Source organism: Sphaerodactylus townsendi, linkage group LG05 (assembly GCF_021028975.2).
Source record: "Sphaerodactylus townsendi isolate TG3544 linkage group LG05, MPM_Stown_v2.3, whole genome shotgun sequence".
Classification (NCBI taxonomy): domain Eukaryota; kingdom Metazoa; phylum Chordata; class Lepidosauria; order Squamata; family Sphaerodactylidae; genus Sphaerodactylus; species Sphaerodactylus townsendi.
The window spans coordinates 82,616,515-82,639,510 of NC_059429.1; the positions used below are offsets into that span (position 1 = coordinate 82,616,515).

General features: G+C 42.4%; 1 protein-coding gene across 5 annotated transcripts in view; it reads left to right on the forward strand.

The window, feature by feature from the left end:
- ANKS1A (ankyrin repeat and sterile alpha motif domain containing 1A) overlaps positions 1–22,996 on the forward strand; it is a 145,827-nt gene that overhangs the window by 32,125 nt on the left and 90,706 nt on the right. For all 5 annotated transcript variants that reach the window (XM_048497688.1, XM_048497689.1, XM_048497690.1 and 2 more), the window contains 6 exons: positions 14,285–14,581; positions 15,531–15,606; positions 16,582–16,683; positions 17,044–17,133; positions 18,733–18,923; positions 22,488–22,571. In XM_048497688.1, the coding sequence (XP_048353645.1) occupies positions 14,285–14,581; positions 15,531–15,606; positions 16,582–16,683; positions 17,044–17,133; positions 18,733–18,923; positions 22,488–22,571 (840 nt within the window). The remainder of the gene's footprint in view (positions 1–14,284; positions 14,582–15,530; positions 15,607–16,581; positions 16,684–17,043; positions 17,134–18,732; positions 18,924–22,487; positions 22,572–22,996) is intronic.

Consider the following 22,996-nt stretch of genomic DNA (forward strand, 5'->3'; position numbering starts at 1 on the left):
AAGATTGAAGACTACCATTATTTGCTCTCCAAATCTGTTGCTGCCTTGCACCTTGGAGAAGCCAAAGCACTGAAGGGTCTTCTAAACTTAAATCCACTTCTCTGCACAAGGGTGACGGAGAATTCTTCCCACCTCACCCTGATTCCAAAAGGGTTTTCCCATTCCCAGAATACTTTGAAACTCAGGTCACTAATCAATTGGACAAGCCCGCAGCCAACAAAAGGTGCCCCAATTATTTGCATAAACTGTACGATTTACCTGCTTATGCTAACAACATCTTACAAGTTCCCATTATAGATGGTCCAGTGGCAGCCTTACAGTCCTCAGGCCTGGTGTCCAAGGATGGCAGAGGCCAGATCAAGGACATGCAGGATAAAAGATCTGATCAATTCTGCAAAAGAACACACGGGCCACTCTGCCATGGCCATTAGAGCATCGGCTACAGCCTTCATTGTCTCCAGAGCCTCCATAGTATGGGCAAGAAAGGTTCTGGAATTGATACCCCCTACTGAGACCAAAGCCATAGAAGGGGTGAACAGAATGCTCAAAGCAGCCAGCTTTGCGGCCGACGCCACCTTAGATGCAGTCACCTTCTCGGCCTGTTCTTTGGCCTCTTCAGTGGCCACACGTCGACTACTCTGGTTACGAGCATGGCAGACTGACTGGCGTTCTAAAACCATGGTTTCCGAATGTGCCTTCCACGGACACAAGCTTTCTGGAGAAGAACTCAATGAGTTCCTGGTCGATCCTAAGGAGAAACCTAAACATCTCCCAAAACAGGCTCATGGCCTTGACAAGAAGCCATCTTCTCAGTCCTTTTTTCGACCCCAGCAGAACACCAGTCAATTTAAAAGAGACAATTTTCGTCGCCTATACTGGAACCAGGGAACACAACAATTCAAAAAAGGTTTTACTTCCAAGAAGGGGTCGTTCCCTGACCGATACCAGCAGGACAATCGACAACCCAAGGCATGATGCCAACAACAATGCAGTGGGGGGCAGGCTCCAAAAGTTTCACCAAACTTGGCAAGCCTCTCACGCAGACGCCTGGTCCCTGGAAATAGTCTCTTCAGGGTACGTAATAGAATTCATGTCTCTACCCCCAAGCCGATTTATCATGTCTCCGCTGTCCAGAATTCCAGAAAAAAGATCCAGAAAACTAGAAGCCCTCGCACATCTACTATATATAGAGGCGGTGGAGCCGGTGCCACAAGAACAGAGGGGACGAGGAGTATACTCCATACTGTTCACGGTTCCCAAGAAAACTGGGGAGTGGCGACCAATCCTAGACCTGAAGTATGTCAACAGCTTCGTAAGGCTGAAACATTTCAGAATGGAAACTCTGAGGTCCATCGCAGACTCGCTTCAACCAGGTGAATTCCTCACCTGCATAGATTTGTCAGAGGCATATCTCCACATTCCCATCTTCGAGAGCCATCGCAGATTCCTGAGGTTTGGAGTGGGGAAAGAACACTTCCAATTCAGAGCACTTCCATTTGGACTATGCACTGCCCCCCGAGTTTTTTCAAAGCTCCTCATCAACCTGATCGTACTTCTCAGGGAAAGAGGCATCAGGATTCACCCTTACCTCGACGATATCCTGATTTGTTCGGACTCTTCGACCCAAGCAGAACAACACACTCAGGAAACCATCCGGACTTTAGAAATCCATGGTTTTCTCATCAATCGGGCCAAGAGTTCCTTAAATCCGTCACGGAGACTGGAACACCTGGGTTTCATCATAGACACCTCCACCTGCAAGATTCTGGTCCCTCCAAAGAAACAACTGATTATGAAAGCCAAAATAAACCAAGTTCTGCACAAACACAAATGCTCGCTGCTTTCTCTAGCAAGCTTGATGGGCCTCATGGTGGCATTATCAGAGGCAATTCAGTGGGGAAGGTTCAGATCCAGACCACTACAGAGGTTCCTTCGCCCCTTCCAGGATCTCATCGCTCACAAAAGCCACAGAGAAGTAGTGATCCCAAGACCAGTCAAGGTCAGTCTACTATGGTGGATGAAACCATCCAACCTAAATCTGGGACGTGTGTTTTGGATTGCAACCACCAAACAGGTATTCTCAGATGCAAGTCTTCTAGGCTGGGGAGCTACTCTAGAGGGAATTCCCATTCAAGGGACTTGGTCAGCCCAGGAATCAGCACTTCACATCAATGTTCTGGAACTAAGAGCGATCCGGTTGGCTTTGAGCCACTTTCAACACCCCTGAGGGGGTCACACGTGCTGATCAGGACAGACAACACAACGGCCAAGTCTTACCTGAACAGACGGGGGCGGGGGGGGGCAGATCTGCAGAGCTGCAGAAGGAAGCCCTCCTGATCTTTCAGTGGGCAGAGACTCATGTGCTTTCCATCAAATCCGAACATATTCAGGGGAATCTAAATGTTCAAGCAGATTGGCTGAGCAGACAGAGCATCCATCCAGGGGAGTGGAGGCTAAAGAAGGAAATTTTCCTGATGATAGCTCATGCCCTGGGAGCTCCAATCTTGGACCTCTTCGCCTCCAATCTGAACAAACAGCTCCCCAGATTCATGTCTCGATTCCATCACCCGGAAGCGGAGAATACGGATGCTTTAACCTCCAGTTGGCCTCAAGGAATCCTGTACGCCTTCCCTCCCTTCCCCATGATCCCCAGACTCCTCCGAAAGATCAGGGAAGAGAGGGCAGATGTCATATTGGTAGCACCGTGGTGGCCCAGACGACCTTGGTTCACCAACATATTACAGATGTCGGCACGCAAACCCTTGAGACTCCCTTTGCACAGGGACCTCCTGCAACAGGGACCCGGAACCAGAACGTCTCAACTTGACCGCCTGGAGATTGAAAGGCGACAGCTAGAGGCTCAGGGATACTCCAAAGCCGTCCTCGACACCATAATGGCCTCCAGGAAATCTTCCACCAAAAGAATTTACAACACTACCTGGAAGGCTTTTGTTAGGTGGTGCTGGAGGAAGAGAGTGACTCCTACAGAACCTAGGATCAGGGACATTTTAAGTTTTCTACAGGACGGCATGGAATCAGGCCTTAGAGCTAATACTTTACGTAGGCAAATGGCAGCCCTCACGTCTGTATTACCCAGACTGGAGGGGCATACTCCCACTTCACACCCACACATAGTTAGATTCCTTAGGGGTGCTACACTGAAAGATAAACCAGTCAACCATCATTTTCCCACATGGAGACTGCATATAGTATTGCAAGCCCTGACCAAGAAACCATTTGAGCCCATCATGGAGATTTCCCTTAAGCACCTTCGCATGAAGGCTGTTTTCTTGGTAGCCATCACTTCAGCTAGAAGGGTTTCAGAGCTAGCTGCCCTTTCCATGAAACCCCCATTGTGTGTCTTTCATAAGGACAAGGTGGTGCTACGTATTGACCCTACCTTCATTCCAAAGGTCAACTCCACCTTTCATAAGAAACAGGAAAATTTCCTACCCACCTTTTGTCCTAACCCCAAACACCCTAAGGAGGTGTATTGGCACACATTAGATGTGAGGCGAACCTTAAAAGCCTTCTTAATCAGAACTCAGGAATTCAGGAGATCAGATTCCATGTTCATATCCACTTCCAATCACAACAGAGGTCAGAAATTATCAGCCCCTTCCATCAGTAAGTGCTTGAGGGAATGCATCAGCGAGGCTTACAAGGAACAAAAGCTGTCAGTTCCAGTAGGGATCACGGCACACTCCGTCCGCAATGCTTCCACCAATGCGGCCTTTAACAATAACGTACCAGTGGAGGAAATATGCAGAGCAGCAACCTGGTCCTCCTTATCCACCTTCGTTAGGCACTATAGGCTGAACGTTTCCAGCGCTGCCGATGCTGATTATGGACGTAGAGTCCTGCAGCATGTCATTGGAGAGGATTTTGACCCCACCCTGTAAATCTATCTGATACTGCTAGGGGAGTTCTCCCAGATGTCATCCTGCTCAATGGAAAAATAACATTGGTCTTACCTGTGAAGGAGACTTCTCCATTGAGCAATGGATGACATCTGCCCTCCCATTGGTCGTCATCCTGCTCCAAGATTAGTTAGTTGTTATACAGTTAATAATTGGTTTCTGTTTTGATTAATGACCCAGGAGGTTTCCTCCCGTCTTAGGCTTATTAGTTCAGAGCCCCTTGTTATTTAGACTCCATAAGGCCTTTGTTAATGACTTCCATGTTTTTTTCTTATTTGCACATTGGAAGCAAGTTGGAACATTATAAGGTCAAGTTTTTTGCAGAGAATCTTTTGAGAGGCGGAATACTGCTTTGTGGAGAAGCCAGAACTGGAGCACAGGAGACGGGGCGGAGCCGCAGCACAGAGAGGAGCCTGGGAAGTTTTTATTTAACCCCTGCCTTCCTGAATGGTAGCTGACAATAACCCAGATGTCATCCATTGCTCAATGGAGAAGTCTCCTTCACAGGTAAGACCAATGTTATACTTCTAGGACTGGATCTAGTGCAGAGGACAGTAGGCAACTGCTCTGGCAGCGGGCAGAGAGGGGCAGTGCCATGGCAGCCAGGTCAGAGGCTGTGGGTGTAGCTGTATGCCCTGCCCCCTGGGTGAGCATGTGAAGCTGCCCAGTTGTTTATGACTCTTCAGCTCGCAGGAGTTCTGCAACACCAGCATGGCAAGGCTGGCCCACACATGGTGCAGAGGTTTGGTGAGGCAAAAAGGGGAAGTCACAGCCTACATGCTATCTTGCAGCACCAGCATAGTCCCCAGGTCCCCACACACCAAGGCAAGGAGGATCCAGCTGCGTGGCTGTCTTCTGGGGCTGCCTTCATGCACTGTGATTGGGCCCCAGGATGAAGAAGAGGGAGGTGCTTCACCAACCCTTTTTGCACTGCTTGTGCCCAGATTTTTCTTGAAGCAATGGCTAGCAACTACTGGACAGAATAGAAGAAGAAAATACCTGTGATATTTATAACGTGCCCTAAAAATGTGTTATCTGACCAATTGTGCGATAGGTACAGTGCTTGATCTCAGATGCCTTATTCTTTTTATATACGAAGTTTTTAATATACAAAGACAGAGTTTGAGAGCAATCCTAAGCAGGTCTATTAAGACTCCTACTCAGTTCTATTCAGTGGGACTTTCTCTCAGGAAAGTGTTCTTAGGAATTGGTGACTTTGATCTAACTACTGTTAGTTTTAGACTAACTTTTGATTTTTTGCTGTCTCCTATACTTTCTACTTAAGGAGCATGATCTAGGTATGTTATCAAGCTTGACCGTGGGCAGACATAAAAGTCCTTTTGGAGCAGCTTAGGAATTAGTTTCTGGCAGCTGCCAGCCAGGTGACTCTAGAAAGTTTACAAAAAGGACAAGAAAGACATCACCAGTTGTTTGTTCAAGCATCTTGTGTTTATAGGCATACCACCTGTGGGCATACAGGTTCCATTCTCGATGAATTTGTCTGCCTTCACCAGTCATCTAAACTAGTGGCCATCACCATGTTTTTCAGTAGTGAGGTTTCATAAATTAGTTATATTGTATGGATAATTATACTGAAGTCCTTAATTTATTGTTAACTCAATTTGGCCAAAAGACCCCAAATTTTGTTATCAGTAAAAATTTATTTTTATCCAGAAATATTTTGCACACAGTCTTTCTACACATTCTTGTTTGATTAAATACAGTGAGAGAGATTTTCAGCTAGAGAAGACAGAATGACAAATAGCTTCCAATGCTAGTAACAGATTTTTTTTTATTCCCTTAATGTTTCCTTAATTCAGTGTATTGTATTCCCTTGCTTGGAAGAGCAATGGTATTCACGTTCTATAGCTTGCAAACAGCCCCATTTGCAATTACTGTCCACCAAAAAAAGTTATGTTTATTTCCATCCCTGGCATGAGGCCAACACTTTAGAGAGACTCACAAATTATCAATTCCTCCAGCAACAGCTGTTTCAAGGTGTGAATCACTTGCCAACCACAAGCCCACCAGGTAAACAGTCTTGTCCACTGTTCTGAAACATAGAGCTGGCAGCACATTGGGAACAAGGCTCAGAAGAGCCACAGGTGGCATGTTGAAAAACCACACGTAGTTCCCTGAGCCACTGAGTATCACTGCTATAAGTCATATAATGTCTTACACTTAATGGGTTAGCTTTACTTTAAACTGCATGCACTAATGTGTTGATGTGTTGTGCACTGAGGTGGCATTTCAGACAAAATTAGGTTCACTTTTAATAGTATTGCTTCAAAATTCATATTTCACTATGACTAAACCCATCGGAAACATCCTCTTTTAAGTATTCTATGGGGGCAGATGAGTAGGAAATTGTTAAAGTCTGCTATATCTGCATCTAAAAAAGTGAACTCATTTTACAAGATCTGATCAAGGCTATTAACAGTGGGACATTTTAGAGGTTATTAATTCATATGATTGCCATAAGTTGGAAGTTACTTGATGGCACTTAACACACACAGAAAGTTAGCACTCCCAGATTTCAGTTTCTGTTTTCTCCTCATTCCATTCTTTGTTCTGTAACTGCAACTAATTGCTTGTGTGTCAAAGACAGTTAATTTATTTTCTCCATGGGGCATTCGTGTTTTGACTTTACGTACATGTTGCTTGATCTTGAGTGTGTTGAATTGGTAGTGAAGATCCGCTAAAGTTGAGGTTAATATATTTTGTCCTTACCTTTTTGAAAATTCACTCCCCTTTTTCATGTGGAAGAAGAGAGGGGTGGGAAGGGGTGAGGAAGAAACTTTTCCTCATTCTTCCCCACCTAAATCAAACTAAATCAACTTCCACTTTCAATCAAACTCACCTAATCAACTTCCACTTGCTAGATGAGGATCTTGGATACAAACAGAATGTGTGCTTGAGGCTTAGGTGCTGTCTATCTGCTCTGCTTCAATAAATTGCATACTTGAATATGTATTTTAATTGGCATCCAGTTTACACTTTCAGCTTCTTGTGCAGGAAGTGATGTGCACATGAAACAGCTTTCTGCATATTCATCTCAGGACTTCATGGTGCCACAGAGACCACTTCAGGAACAATCTCTCTGTTCAAGTCAGAAGTAGAACTGGGCATTTGGGTATGCCCAAACCAAAAATAAACTTGAAAAAGCCATCTAGGCTTTTCTGGGGTATATTTTTGGCAGGAAAAAAATGGTAATTTACCTGAGACACATGAGTAAATCCTGAAAAATGCTGAATTTTTTCAGCGTGTTTCGAACGTGCTTTAGCCTTTTGCCATTAAAACACCTCTTCCCTTCCCCCCACTTGCCTTGTAGAATCAGCAGAACAGAGGACAGCATCCAGTTCTCTCCCACCCCCACCCACCCCGCAACTTCTGAAATCCCTGTGGACTTGGGAAGCAGTGTCAAGGAGAACTGATATTTTTCATGTGCGGATTTAAAACTAAATTCTTTTTGGAAAAGCCAAATAAAGCCAATATAGGGTATCTGCTTTTTTCACCTTCCTTTTTCAATAAAATAGTTTTTAAACTCTGAACCCCCCCCCCCCTAACAAAAAAATGGTGCACATGCAAAGTCAACAGTACCTTGCTTGAGCAGAGAAGATGCAGTGAGTCTCCAATAAGAATAGGTACTGGTCCCTCTCTTTCAGACTGAAGAGAAGCAAATCACTTATATAACTTTCACGTGTGGTAGATGAGGGTTTATGACTGCATGCTGATACCTCTCCACAGTGGTCTTAAAACTGGAAAGCAGTGCATGGACGCAAGGTTTGTCTACAGACTAGTCTGAAGATTTTTTTTAAAAAAAATCCTGCATAAATTGGGAGAAATCCCCAGGTTCCTCATCCAACATTCAAATATTCAGAATACAATGGGAGTGATAGTTACATCTTTGTTAAATTCAATTAATAATGAAGTGAGATGGAGTTTTGTTACACTTTGACACTGTAAACGTTTCTTTCGATGCCTCAAGAAGATTACATCAGAAGATTTTATTGGGTTCTATGGGGGTTGAAAATTTCAGTGTATTAATTATAAACCTTAGAAGTTTCAGTAGGAATCTACATTCTCTGTTGGCTGGTATTGCAGTGATGCCTGCGGTCAAACAGATAGAATGACAGGCTTTGAAAAAGTCCCATTAGATATAAGCAAGGCAGCAAAGCACTTAATGTTCCTTTTTACAAAAGACCACTCGAACAGGCAACGCTGTTTTTATTCCCAGTCAGGTCTATGGGTAGACTTCCTTGTGGTGTTTATTCCTCTGAATTCCAAGTATATGGGGAAGAAACTGTCTTGTCCTGAACAATCTTATTTTGATGGATGGGAGAAAAACAACAGTTGAAAATAACCTGATTAACATATTGTTCCCTAAACATTAGTGTTGGTTAAAGCACAGGAATCTGGATTTTTTTTTCAGCACAGTTACTATCTTAAATTTTTTTGACCTTGTACTATACCCACTTCTGCACTGTACCTAACTGGAGTTATAGCACTTGATATTTGGAGTGCTGTCAGTTAAACATCAACCATGTTAAACCTCTGGTGTATAGTCTTAGCTCAGGGGTCTGCAACCTGCGGCTCTCCAGATGTTCATGGACTACAAAATGTTTTTGTCTGATGCCTGACAAAAGTAATGTTGGTGCCAGAAAAGCCTCAAGGGAAAGGGCATTCCACAGACAAGGTACCTTCAGAGAAAAAGTCTCATCTCTGGTTGCTTCTCAGATAAGTGCTGAAGATGAACACAGAGTATGCCTTTCATGGCGCATCTTAACTGGCAGAGTGGACAGTATGGCAGGAGGCATTCTTTTAATTGTAGTGTCATAAATTGTATCCAATCCCTGGCAGAAATTGGGTAATAATACCAATTATAATTACTCTGGTGATATTGGACCTGTTCATATGATCTTTATAGAAATAGAAGATAAAGATTAGATTAATCCAAATATGTAATTCCTTTTATATAAAGGAGATTTGCAAATATCCGTCATTTTGGAAAGCTTCACTTAAAACAGTGTATGTTTTGATTTTGTATTTGATTCAATAAGTTTTATTTTCTGTACCCAAAAAGAAAGAGAAATCTCTAGTTCTTGGCTGTCAAGAGAAAAATTGTTTGTCAGCAGTTTTGTAGGTTGGAATCCTCAAAAGATCCTTTATATCTTTGCTGTCATTGGAGAAGGAGAGTTCATGCAATCTTTACTATCAAAAGCATCATTCTCCCCCCCCCCCCCAGAAAAAAACTGTCTGGAGGCTTATAATGAAGGTAACACAGCCTATTAAATTTAAATTAGCCTATCTACATTACTGTTAAGTCTAATTGAGCATTAATTAATATGTTTTATCACATGCGGCTATACTCTGCAGTGGGCTGTTTATGAATATTTGATGAGGCTGGCCGCAGATTGGCTGCTCCCTTGTAACACCCGCCATATCTGCCGTCTCTGGCAGCCCCTGCTGGTTCTATCTTTCGGCGCTGCCAGCCCCTCCTGGCCTTTTAGATCAGGTGCCTCCAATCATGAGCTATATTGCTATGATGGAGTTATTTGCTGCATTTGAATTTTAATCTTATTTACTGTCTTTAGATGGTTTATGTATTTTATTGGATTAATTGGATTTGTTATATGGTTGTTTGGGGTTGTTGTGAGCCACCTAGAGCCCCTCAGGGATGAGGCGGCCTATAAAATTGAATAGAATGAATGAATAAATAAATAAATATTATGTACTTTAACTTTGCATTTCTATTACAGTACTACCATGATTTGTTGTATATGTGAATGGCCTATGGGCCATAATATTGACAGACTGACTGACCAGCAGTACTGTCAAGATAATGTTGGTAATGACTTTTTTAATACAGCACATACCGAAATTCATTAGCAAAAACACATTATCATTAACACACATTTCAAGGAGTTAGACAAGCTCAGAAAGGTACACTATTAGCCTTTACCATCAAAAAAGCCATTTTGCCCCCCACCCAAAAAAACCCCTGTCTGGGCAGCAAAACAGAGCCTCCAAATTCAGAGGCACTATACCTCTGAGCATCAACTACCAGAGAAATGCTGCAAGGGAAGGCTGTTGCCTTTAACCTCGCTACTGTGGTATTCCTAGATGTAGCTGGATCTTGACCTGATCCATTAAGGTTGGATCCTTTCCCTTCAGCTGTTGCCTCAACAAATTATCAATCAGTACAACTCCATGGAACATTCAGGTGCCCCCTGTCCAGCAGATGCCTTCCCTTCCTCCTTGTTCCCCATATCACCTTTAACTATTGAGCTCTCCTTTCACGCCAGCTGGCCACTTCTCCTTCTGGCTCCCTGACCCTCTTTCCCATGACTCAGATGACCTCATTTATTGTTCTGGCAAAGCTTCATTCTCTCCAGACAGCCTGGGTTTGGAAATCGTGCTGGATCTGCCCAGAAGGGCGGGTCCAACAGCTGTGGGCATCAGGGGTGGAGAAGGAAACTCAGCTAGAGGCATAAACATGGTGCCTCTCCTCGCCCCTTCATTTCTGCCTGACTCCAGCTAAGAGGAGCAGAATGCAAGTGGGCAGATATTGATTGCCAATGGAACTGACTGGGTAGCAGTTGTGCTGAGGAGATGCCTCAGAATCACAGTGGAGAGTGGGATAAAAAGGACCACCAGCTGTCATGGCTGCAGCCTGCAGCACCCCTAGTGATACTGCCAAGCAGCTAGTCAGTGGCTACAGCTCCTGCCTGGCCCTGAAGGCTATTGGCCACCTCCTATGCTGCTCTGCCTTGCTGTTTGTCTGCTTGACTAAAGAGCCAGTGTAGAGCAGCGAAAGAGCTGCATGCAGTTCCAGATCCACAAGTTGCAAATCCCTCTTCTAGGTCCTTGTTCATAAAGGGTACAGATATCACAGTTTCCAGGTGGAGCTGAGTGATGTATTCTGTCTCTTTTTGCCCTAAATTTTTGGATTGGAGACTGAGTCTAAGATTATTAAAATTATTAAAAAATATTAAACAATTCTTTAAAAGGAACCTGTTGCTGTTACCTGCAAATCAAATTACTGTCACTGATGATTCACGCTATAAAAATATCTCCATATATTAATTTGCTTTTACCACAGTGGTGCAGCACACATCACTGCGAGTCTTCTGTGTACAGTGCACTTTCATACTAATCCTCAGTAGATGGCCTTATTCAATTTTTTTGTATAAGCATGTTAGTTAAATGTATGCAACTGAAAAGCATTCCTCAGTCTTTCAGGAAAAAGATAAACAGAACAGCAATTTAGTTTGTCAGACCACTAAGAGACTTTCCATAACAGCCTTTTCTTTTTCTTACTGCAATCTGCTATGGGCTATAGACATTTCTTATCTTGAGCTTTCAGGCAAGATTGATAAGATAAAAAATGTGTTTATGAATATTTGGTCTGCAGTTTTAATTTGTGATCATGAAGTACAGTTTCAGCTGATCTGTGAAGCCAAGATTTAATTGGGTGTGTGGGTGTGTGTGGGTGTGCGTGTGGGTGTGCGCAGGTTAAACTCATGTAGATGGCTTCTGCCAAGAATGGACAGTAGCTCAGTAATAAAACTAGCATTACATTATTGTATATATAAGTACCTTACAGCCCAATCCAGAGGCCCAGGTGGACACGGACTGTGCCGCTGCATTCAGAGGGCTTTTTGGCAGCACAGGGAGGAAAAAAAAAGATTTGAAAACCTTCCCACCACCAGAAAGCCCTCCATGGGACTATTGACCCAAAAGAGTGGCATGGGTCAGAGCCTGGGGCCACAGTGCATCCCGAGGGAAAGCCAGGGTGGAAGATGACTAATGTTGTTTCCACCTCCAGCCACACCTCTGGAATGACACCACTACACCAGCCAGACCACCTCCACAACTTTCTTCACCCCCCCCCCCTCCCTATGCCTTCATTCTGGATTGACCTGACCTGTTAAAGATCTAGAAGCTGTATAGGACTAAAAAAAACAGACTGACTCTAAATCTAATAGAAACTTCTGTCACAGTGTAAGTTACCTTCTTTCCTTTCCTTTGCATTTGCATAATATGCAAATGTAATATCTTAATTGGTTATGAAGCAAATTATTCATCACAAGCTATTTAACTGCCTAAAAATTGCAGTCGATCATATTCATCCCAGCCTATTTAAATGTCAGACATATAGATAATAGGCAAGAGGAAGGGAGAAACTTCAGTCATCCCTGCTAATAGTCGAAGTTGTGAAGGATGTATGGTTGGCTAGAGCCAGCCCTCTTGGCCTTTTCCCTCCAGATATGGTTGACTTTTGTGATGTAAGTGATCCATATGTAGCCTGTCAAATGAAACAGAGGTTCTTTGGGATCTTGCACATGAGTGCTAGATGTTATTTATAGATCTTGATTAAAGTATTCTCTTATTCATTGCATTTTCTGTGCATGTTCTTAATGCTGCATTACCTCATCTAGTTCACCCACTCTCGCCTTGACTGTAAATCTGTTTTTCTTGGCAGCTGTTTGGCTTGGACTGTTAATTTGTAATTCATCCTTGAATAGTAATTTCCTCCTTTTTTCTTACAGTTGTCTTTGCATGTCGCTGTTCCCACTGCTTTCCTTTTTTTTGTTTCCCACGTTACTTTAAATTCTTATATATATTTCGGTGTCACCCATTTTCCTCGTGTGTTTAATGTGTCTACAGGCAGGATTTATAGTTAGAGCAAAGCTTGTCACACAGGATTAAACCACCCAAGGTACTCTTATGTTGTAGCTGCTGCAACATAAAACTTCAGCTTCTTTTAAATATGCACAACCACCTTCAGAGCACTAATATTGTAGCGTACCAAATTGGAGCATATTTGATGGAAGTAGGCTCTTGCTTGCAAAAGCTAATATTTTACAAGTGTTGGATCAGTGGAGGATTTTTGCAGACAGAAACCCCCCTTTGTGTTGTTTCTGGAAGGTCCACCACACCCTAGGAGCAGCATGGGGGAAGAGGGTTGGGCTGCATTAGGAGGGATGAGGTGAGAACGCTCCACTTGGCTGACTGAAATCCATTTCATCAGTGGAAATTTTCTGGTTCATGAAAGCCAGAGTTTATGTATTAAAAGGTATAAATACTGCCTTTCAGTAGGATGTGCAAATGTGCCAAAATACTAGCAAGGGTCTAAAGAACTCCCTATCCTTTTACCTAGGGACTTCTTTTTTACTGCTCTCCCCACCCCGCTTCATCTCATGAGATGCTTTTGTAACTTCCCTCTTGGGAAGGGGCTATTTGAAAGAAATCCGTCTCCTGGGTCTTACAGAGTTAGTTTCATGATTAATTGGATTCCAACCATTCTGTACAATTATGTATGGTAACACATTAACTATGGGCAAATTCTACAGCCATTTATATATATACACACAAAAATAAAGCAAGAAAACCAACAACCATTGTGGGATTACATGTAACAATCATTGGATGAGTGCCCATTTTAAACTGGAATACAGGGGTGTAGCTTTATGCAGTGGTGCCTGGAGCTTGCCTGGGCACTGTGCCCCCCCCCCCAGCTGTACCCTAACCCTGAACTTGTAGGAGAGTTTGAGGCAGGGGTCCAGTTGTGCACCAGCGAGTGGGGCTCCATCTGCCCCCAGTCTCCACATGGAGATCGGGAGTGGGGTCAGCCAGACTTGCCACGCCCTCCATCTCCATGTGGAAGCTAGAAGTGGCAAGGGCACATTTGAGCCTGCCCTCCATGAGGCTTGGGTCCACTTTAAGCTGCAAGCTTCCATCTTAGAGCTCATTTGAAGCCTGAGGCCATGCTTAGACTGAGCTCTGATGGCTGTCACCTCTAGCTTTATACTCTAGCTCAGCCCCCAAGCTCCACCTCCAGTCACCTGAACTCATCTTCACCCCTGCCTTGAGCTCATCTGCACCCTGGAGTTCAGGACTGGGGTGCAGTTGTGTGTGTGTGCGATCCTTCAATGCACCCCAATGAAGTGACGCCCAAGACTCCAGTCCCCCTCACACATCCCAGCTACACCACTGCTGGAATAGTCCAAGTATAACACTAGTATAACACTTACACAGTAGATGTTGATGCTAGCTGAGTTTATGATTGGCAAACGAAGTGCATCAGAACTGAGCAGACATTAGGATTGGAATCAAAGTGAAATATTTAGTTACCTGTCTGTCTAATTTAATCTTCAGCTTGACACATCAATATCTTTGCTGGATTAAAATATCAAAATTTAAACACGCACTGTCCTTTCTTTTAATGTTATAAAGGGTAGCAAGGTATACACAGTAGTAAACCAACTATATTTTATGTTGTAGTTATCTCTGAGCTCTATAAGTGAGAATAGCCCAACCTCTATCAGAATCTTAATGTTTTTGAACTTGTATAATCTCAGAATAACGACAATGAGACGGCTCTGCACTGTGCGGCTCAGTATGGTCATACAGAAGTGGTGAAGGTTCTTCTGGAAGAGTTGACTGACCCTACCATGCGCAACAACAAGTTTGAGACACCTCTTGATTTGGCTGCACTATATGGGAGATTGGAGGTTGTGAAGATGTTGCTCAATGCTCATCCCAATCTTTTAAGTTGCAATACTAAAAAACACACCCCCTTACATCTGGCAGCTAGGAACGGCCATAAAGCTGTTGTACATGTTCTTCTGGATGCTGGAATGGATAGCAATTACCAGGTAACCTGTTTCCTTGTGACTTTAATTTTGAAGAACTATGTTGGATATTGACCTTAACTCTCTTTGGGGAACAGTCAGTGTAGATGGAGCTTAATCAGAACTTTCATTTGAGACTATTTCAAGCATAGCAGTGTCCGTGATCCAGACTATTTGATGGATTAGCAGCTTACATTGCAGGGCTTGTGGTTGCATTTGTTACGGGTATTTACCTTTTTTGGTATTGTCATTTTTTGGAATCATAATTCTGTTGCTTTAAACTTTGCAGCACTAAACCTGTGTGAGAACCATTGTATCTGAACATGTACATTTTATATTCTTACAAAGCTGATCATATGTAAATCCGGTTTAGATATGTTGCAAGTGGTTCGTTTCAGCATAAGGGCAGAAATATGAGATGTGAATAAATATCGAACGTTTGTCTCCCTATCCTATCATACAATTATAATTAATAGCTATATTGCACCATAACTCACATGAAAAAACACTTTCACTTTTATTTTTTTCCTGATTTCACAATGACCACAATTTTTTTAAAAACCAGAATGTCTAACAGACTGGAAGTTTTATGTGACCTCTCAGACAATCATGTCTCTGTAGTAAATACACATAGACTGTTCTATTTTCAGCTAATCATTTCCAGCCCTTTCTACTAAAACAGGCAAGTTCATCTTGTCCTTTGTCAGAGGGAGATTCAAAGTTCCTGAGTCAGGTTAGAGATGTTTTCTGCTTGGTGTGATTCAGAGTGATTTCTCCTTAATTTAAGGGAGCTGCCTCAGAACATTAGCATTTCACTCTTGGTTAAGAACCTTAAGGATTTTTTAATGGTTGTGGATTAACAGCAGCATGTATCTTCTGCTTGTCAGTTGGTTTTGACTGCATGTGCGAGTGTTTCTTTCAGGGCTCACTGATAATATTTACACATTTGCCATGTGCCATATTTCATTTACAGACCGAAAAAGGCAGTGCTTTGCATGAGGCTGCTTTGTTTGGCAAAACAGATGTGGTACAGATACTGCTAGCTGCAGGTAAGAATATCTTTAGTAAAGCAGTGTGTCAATTTTACAGTCTTGATTGTAATGAGGTAGCATTTTTGTGCAACTTTCCAGATTCCTAAACATGGTTCTTTCGAATGGCCAAGATGAACACTGAGAAACTTGGTGTTACTGTAGAGTAAGGTCATTTCCTTAACCATGTAGTTTCTGTATCTGTAGTTTTGATTACTACTCCATTCCAAAGCTTCATGTGGTTTCAGTATAAAAATGTCACAATGTTAAAAAAAATAGTAGAAACTCCTAATACATTCTAATGCTGGAATCAGTCCAAAGAGACAGGTCTGAGGCTTCCAAAAAAGATCTGGGGAAAGAACACGGATTAATTGGGGGGTGGCTGCCAGTACCACTCAATACATTGCAGAAGATGTTTTCATCAGACTGAAAGATTCTGTGATATAATATGATTACCTGCTTATTTACTTCACAGAGGGAGTGGTGTTAAAATGATATAGCAAAACCACCAAAGTACTGTGTACTGAGCCCTGTGGTATCTTAAAAGTTGAACAATTTTAACCTCAAGATGCCACTGTCCAGATCTGGTAAAGTCATTATGTTTGCAGTCTTCTAATAATGTTTTAGAGCTGTTCCTGGTGTGCTTCCAAATATCCATTCCCATAGTTTGATTTAACCATTAGCAGTATGTTTACATGGGCATTTAATTACAGTTAAGGCTAACTAAATTACCATTGTCTGCAAATTGTATTAATTACAGATTTGAGGCAGTTCTGGCTAGTCTTAAGTAGTTTAGTGCTGTACCTGCAATGGTACTAACTATAGTTTAACCACACAATAATTCCCATGCAGTGGGAGATAAGGATCCCAATCTCTAGGTCATATTTTGCAGATCATAAACATTGGGTCCTCACCACACTTCTTCCTGTGTATACATTCAGACACGTTCCATTTATTTAACATATAGATCTGTGACCTGTTCTATGTGTATTTAAGGCATTGATGTGAATATAAAGGATAACAGAGGTCTGACGGCTTTGGAAATTGTGAGAGAACTTCCTTCTCAGAAAAGTCAACAAATAGCAGCATTCATTGAAGGTAAACAATTGTGAAAAGTAAATTGGGGGGTGTCAACAATGAACAATAAGAAATTTGTAAGGAACAGTGTTTGTACCGTTTCCTACCTTGTGCCCAACTTTATTATTTATATTGCTTTTCTTTCTGTGTGGATATTCAGTATGGACATAATGCATATTGTAACTGATTCTTGTAATTCTACTGAGAAGGTATTGATAATTAGCTACTGCAAAGAGAAAACAATGCTATTCTGCATATTATGGATAACACAGACTTTATTCTGTTAGACTGTTGTTTGATTTGCAGCATCCATGTCTAATGTAATGCATGTTTTTGCTCTTGCATGTTTTTTCCCTAATGCTGCATTCCTCTGTGGTTTAGATTGTACAACTGGGAAGAACACCACAAAAGCAGAAGAAAAGATATCAGCATTAGTCATTTCTACAGACGCTCCAGTTCGGGTACCCCAAGGTAAGACATTTGTGAAACAAAACCTTATCCTGTGTCAGGGCATAAGAGCCATTATTTTTAATTTAACTTGATACAAGGTTTGCTGAGATACAGATTTTTGCTTTAAGTAATATTACTATTCATTCTTGTTTCATATATTTTGAGACTAGTCTCCAGGGACTAATATTAAGTCACTACCCATCACTAATTCTTGTTAAATAGTTGAAGCAAGATAACTGAGGAAAACTTTCACCCCTGGGGTCTTATGTCAATGGGTACTGGATATCATTGGGCAAGGAAACAGGGGACTAAGTTGGACATCATGGGAACTACGTGGACAAGGTATCTGGGTTGGGAACTACAGTAAGGGGAACTGGGTGTGACTGAGCAAAACTAATTTATATTTTTAACTGTACAATTGCACATTTTCTTGGTCTATCACTGCCTCTCTTCCTCAAGGTTTAAAAAAAATTAATATTAACTCTTCTCAGAATTAAAGGGTCCTGGGGCTCAGAGTTGCAAGCTGTAGTACTGCACTCAAAGCTCTGCTCATGACCTGAGTTTGATCCCAATGGAAGTTGGTTTCAGGTAGCCAACTCAAGGTTGACTCAGCCTTCCATCCATCTGAGATTGGTAAAATGAGTACCCAGCTTGCTGGGGGTAAAGTGTAGACAGATGGGGAAGGCAATGGCAATCCACCCCATAAACATATTTTGCCTAGTAAATGTCACGATGTGACATCACTGCATGGGCCAGTAATGACCCAGTGCTGGCCCAGGGGACTATCTCCTCACCATTTAGCGGTTCCCATTTCCTCTTCTTTCTTGTGCCGTTGCTTCCATATGTTCCTAAGCCTCTTTCTGTTAATCATTTCATTGCTTATGTATATGATGTGAAAATTTCTAGAAAGACATACAATTGCATGGATGGGCATATGTAGGATAATACAACATAAAATAAGGATAGCTTTGTAAAATATTCACTTGTTATTTTCCGTGAACAGCCCATGAAAACATTCATCAGTAGATCAATTACATAATTTTTTAAAGAAATCCTCTGGCTTCAAAGTGGAACTTTCTCTCCTCCCTTTGCACTCTTTTGAAACTCTTCTAGGGGGTCAGAGTATATTGAGAACAGTACTAGGGGTTGCTGGAGGAACTGCGTTAGAAACCATGAATCAGCAACAGTACTTCCTTCAGTGATGAAATGAATGAAATCATCCCTCTCTCTCTCTTTTGTTTTTATTGATGCAGAGACTCCATTAGCATGAAAGCCCAGTTTTGCTTACTTCCCACTGCTGCACATGCTCTGTGATTTTTTTTGTCCACAAAGCCCCCCCCCCCCCCGCCCCCCGCCCCCCGCCCCCGGCTCCTGGTGTTTTCTTTTTTGGGAATTGTGGGAATTTACTGGAGGAAGTAGAAAGTGGAAAGATCTGTCTTTACCATGACCTTTTCCTGTAATTGATAGCATGCAATCTCATATTTTTCCCCTGAGCCTTCAAAATATCTGGGGCCATTTAATCTAGAGGCAATTGTTTATGCCCTGTACACTTGCCTAGCTACCTTTGGCAGAGCAAAATTAGTTGACTGTGATTGATAACATGGTGTTCATTCTCTCCAGGGATTGTGGAAAAAGTAACAGAACTGATCACTGATTTTGATGGAAAGCAAGAAGAGTGTCCATATGAAGTTCTATACAATGCCACATCCTGTCACTCTTTGGACAGTCTGGCCAGTGGAAGATCATCAGACAGAGACTCAGTGACTAGGGAAGTGGAGATGACCAGTGTTAAAGGGACAGGAATGAGGCCTGTATGTAGCCTGATGTGTGTTGTCTGTTTCCTTTTTGTGGAAAGTAGTCTGGGATATATCTCCAGGCCTGTTCACTCTCAACACTTGCAGTAAGTTGATAACCTAGCCACACAGTTTGGGAGTGCAGTAAAAGCTTTGTTAATTATCCAGAAACTTCAGTTAGTTTACCATAATTGCACAGACATAATTGCTCTTTCCCTCAGTCACCATACCTCAACATCTCTTGACATGCTCCACGCTCCACTTTGACCTCTCAAGTCTGCCAGCTTGATGCTTCTGGTCCTTGTTGAGCTTCTGCTAGCATGTGTGGCCAGCTGATGACATCCTCTGGTGCCTGCCTCAGCCCGCCTCAAATGTTCCCACTGGAAGTGGGGTTTGGTCACTGCAGATTCCTCTGGGTAGGGGGCAGGGCAGAACAATAACTTTGAGTATCTACCACACTTGATTAATTGGCAGCGCCCCCCCTCCCCAATTCCTAATGATAGCCAGATGACAAAGCTTTTACTGTAATATAAAATAACTACAAAAGGCTTTGGTTATTAAGTAATGAAGGTCCATTCATGCTGCATGTGCTATGTGCTCCAGAGTTTATGAGCATTATAAATTCATGATGTCATGGCTATTAGGATTTTTGTGAAATTTTACATGATTGTACTCTGAATAGCTCTGGCTAGCCCAAGGGTCTGCAACCTGCGACTCTCCAGATGTTCATGGACTACAGTTCCCATCAGCCCCTGCCAGCATGGCCAATTGGAACTGTGGTCCATGAACATCTGGAGAGCCACCGGTTGCAGACCCCTGGGCTAGCCCAATCTTGTCAGATCTCGGAAGCCAAGTAGGGTTTGTCTTGGTCATATGGGAGACCACCAAGAAATACCAGGGTCATGATGTGGAGCCAGACAATGGCAAACCACCTTTGAAAATCTCCTGCCTTGAAAATTCGACAGGGTCATTGTAAGATAGCTGTGGCAAAAAAAAGAAAAGAAAAATCATCATGGAAAGTGTTCATATAATGAATCTCTCCTTTTGCCATTACTGAGTTCAAGTTTTTGACTTGATTACAAAAAATGGAGTTTGTAGAGAGCATATCCTTCACTTAATTTTTTTTCCTTCTGACTTTCTTTCATCCAAAAACCCCAAAGCATTGTGATCAATGTGAATGATAGTTATAAAATAATGCTTGTCTGCCACTGTAAAAAGGTGTGATGGGATTTTTAGGTGTAAACCAGTAGGGGGAGCTTGTAGACTTTGCAGAACAGCTCCATAGACTAAAATTCTGTGAATTCCGTGTGTCTTTCATATAAATAAGCTGTGTTTGTGGGTCTGTACTCTGTTCCACTGGAAGATAAAAGTGCAATTGGTTGTGGTGCAGCAGTAGTGAATATGGTATGCTTCCGTACTAGAAAATAGTCCTGAATGAATATGAGAATTATCATTCATTTTTAAGTGCTGCCTTTGTCAAAACCATTGTTCTGTGCATTATTAAACATGGTGTGTTGATGCAAGAGCATTTATAGTGCATCGAATGACTATCAGTAATACTTGCTTTTTGCAGATTGCTTCATACTTTTCCTTGGCAAAGTGACTGACAGAGTGGGAGTGGACGTGTCTACTTCTATTAAGGTCTAAGATTGCTATTTGATGGGAGGCAAATCAGTCCAGAATCAGAACTTCCAGTGCTTTTCTGCCTCTGGGGAGAGCAGTTACTCAGTTGCCTGTATTCCTTATATTTCTAGTCTTGAAAGTACTCTTTCTGTCTGGTCCTCTTATTCTCAATTCTTATTTTTCCTTATTTTTAGTTCTGTTTTCCTCCCTATCATTTGTTGCTTGCCTCTACCTCCCTGACCTTGGCAAACAGGAGAGAATGCTGATACCCATTTGCGCTGTTCATGTGAGGTGACTCCGGGTTCTTTTTGCTCTAAAAACAGCCCCTTTTCACCTGCCTTTTCTGCAGCAAGACACGGACCAACAGGAGGACGAATGTCTATCAGAGGATGAGTTGCAGACCCTCTTATAGCTGGTGTTAACTGAAGGAAATGCTTGGCAGGCATTTGATAGAGCTACCTCAACCATTGCTTCCATCGATGACTCTCAGCAGGCGCCATCTCGTGGAGTCAAAAACAGTGAAAAAGCCATGCATGCAGAAGATGGCACTTGGAGTAACTGCAGCCCTCCCTCCTCATGCTGATGCCCTGGCGGCTGTTGGAGGCTCATTGGAGAGTCACGGACACCTGGTTGCGGCACCAGAGAACTTTGTTGGCACCAAAAAAACAGAGAGAGATCAGTTGCTGACCTCAAACAGGGCAGGGGGGTGGGGGCGCTAGGTAGGCACTAAGACCCAAGCAAAGGATTCTACAACAAAGAAGGTCCAGCATGTGGTGGATGAATATGCAACTGTACTTTTATCTTTCAGTGGAACAGAGTATAGTAATTATGATCCCTAAACTGTGAAATAGATAAAACAGTGGCTTTAAACCATGCCTCCTTGGCTTCTAAACTTGGCTTCTGGTTGAATAGCTTCAGGGTTTTTTTTTAATTAAAATTGCTTACTGGGCAGACAGAGAAGTAGGGGAGAAGAGAGATCTGGCAAGAATTAAGAATTCTTACACATCAGATGTTATAACAAGGAGATGGTGATGATATATTACAAGCACACAAAATAATGTAAAACTGAACCATCAGCTAAACCTGAAGGGAGATTGCTTCTACATTGACAAACTTCCTTTGTGCCATAGTAAATGCATGTGAAGAGTGCAGACAACCTGCTCCAAATGGACAGTTAGGAAAATTCTGTAATGTTTTGGTTGGTTAATCTCTTGTCCTCTCATTTGGGAAGTGGCAATCTCTGTTCCTGTCTAAATCATGTGTGTTCCAGGATTAGTTCTGCCATTGGCATTAATACATACAGTGTGTGTACATCTAAAAGGACACTCCTGACAAATACATTGATGAGGCAAACTAGATGAAGAGAAGGCCATTGCTTTCACATCCTGCATGTGAGCTCCCAAAGGCACCTGGTGGGCCACTGCGAGTAGCAGAGTGCTGGACTAGATGGACTCTGGTCTGATCCAGCAGGCTCTTTCTCATGTTCTTAAGAGTTCTGTGATTATCTATGAATGGAGCAGAATTAGTAGAACAAGTCTGTTACCTTCTTATGCAGTCCACTGAGTCCCCTGAAATTTTCTTCCTGGGGTTAAAGTGAGGATCTGCAACTGGAGGGGAGAATTAGTAGAATCTCTCCCCCGCCCAGCACATAGAAATGCCTTTCTAGCATTGAAAACAGCCCATAGAGCACCAGCCATTATTCTGTACACGTACGCTGTCTCTTACTTCAGCCTTCTCAGTCATAATCAGTAGCACAATAATGAGCTGAATTTTTAAATGATTGAAGTACTAAGTACTAAGAATGGAGGGGAGCTACTAAGTCTTCCATGACATCCATTCACACATGCTTCTTCTCTGTGATTGCGTGCAGCACATCTCTTTTACTAGCTCTTCCAAAAAAAAAGATTTTGAGTTCAAAAAATAACCTTAAAGCACTGATGGTGACTTTCTGTGCTCTAGAGAGAACGGCCACCCCCTCCTGCCAAGCCTCCTCCTGATGAAGAGGAGGAACTTGAAGAGAAGAATCAGAGCACTTCTTCTAAGGTAGTGGTTTGTTGCTCTGGGGGTTTGTTATAAAGCACTAATACATTTTAGTGCTTTTTTGAAATTTTATACAGTTGAATGTCAGTGATGATAAAAGTGAGTGAAATTATGTTCTGCTGTCCCCACCACATATCAACAGTCTTTGGTGTTTAGTAAATCAACACTCCTTGTATTCTCTGTTTGGGATTTGTTTAGGTAGGCATTTCCAACTCATGTATGCTTGGCTACTTTGGCCATTTTGAGTAGATAACAGCTGTTGAGTTTAGGGTGGTTTCTGGTCTCTTCTTTAGTCTGATTCCTTGCTCTTGTCCCACAAAAAAAGAAATCATTCTAGGTGTTAAAGTTTGAGTGCACGGCTCATCAAAGTACAGGAGATCTATGACTGGATCTCCCAGTGTCTAATTTTCTTGAAAGTAGCTGCAGTG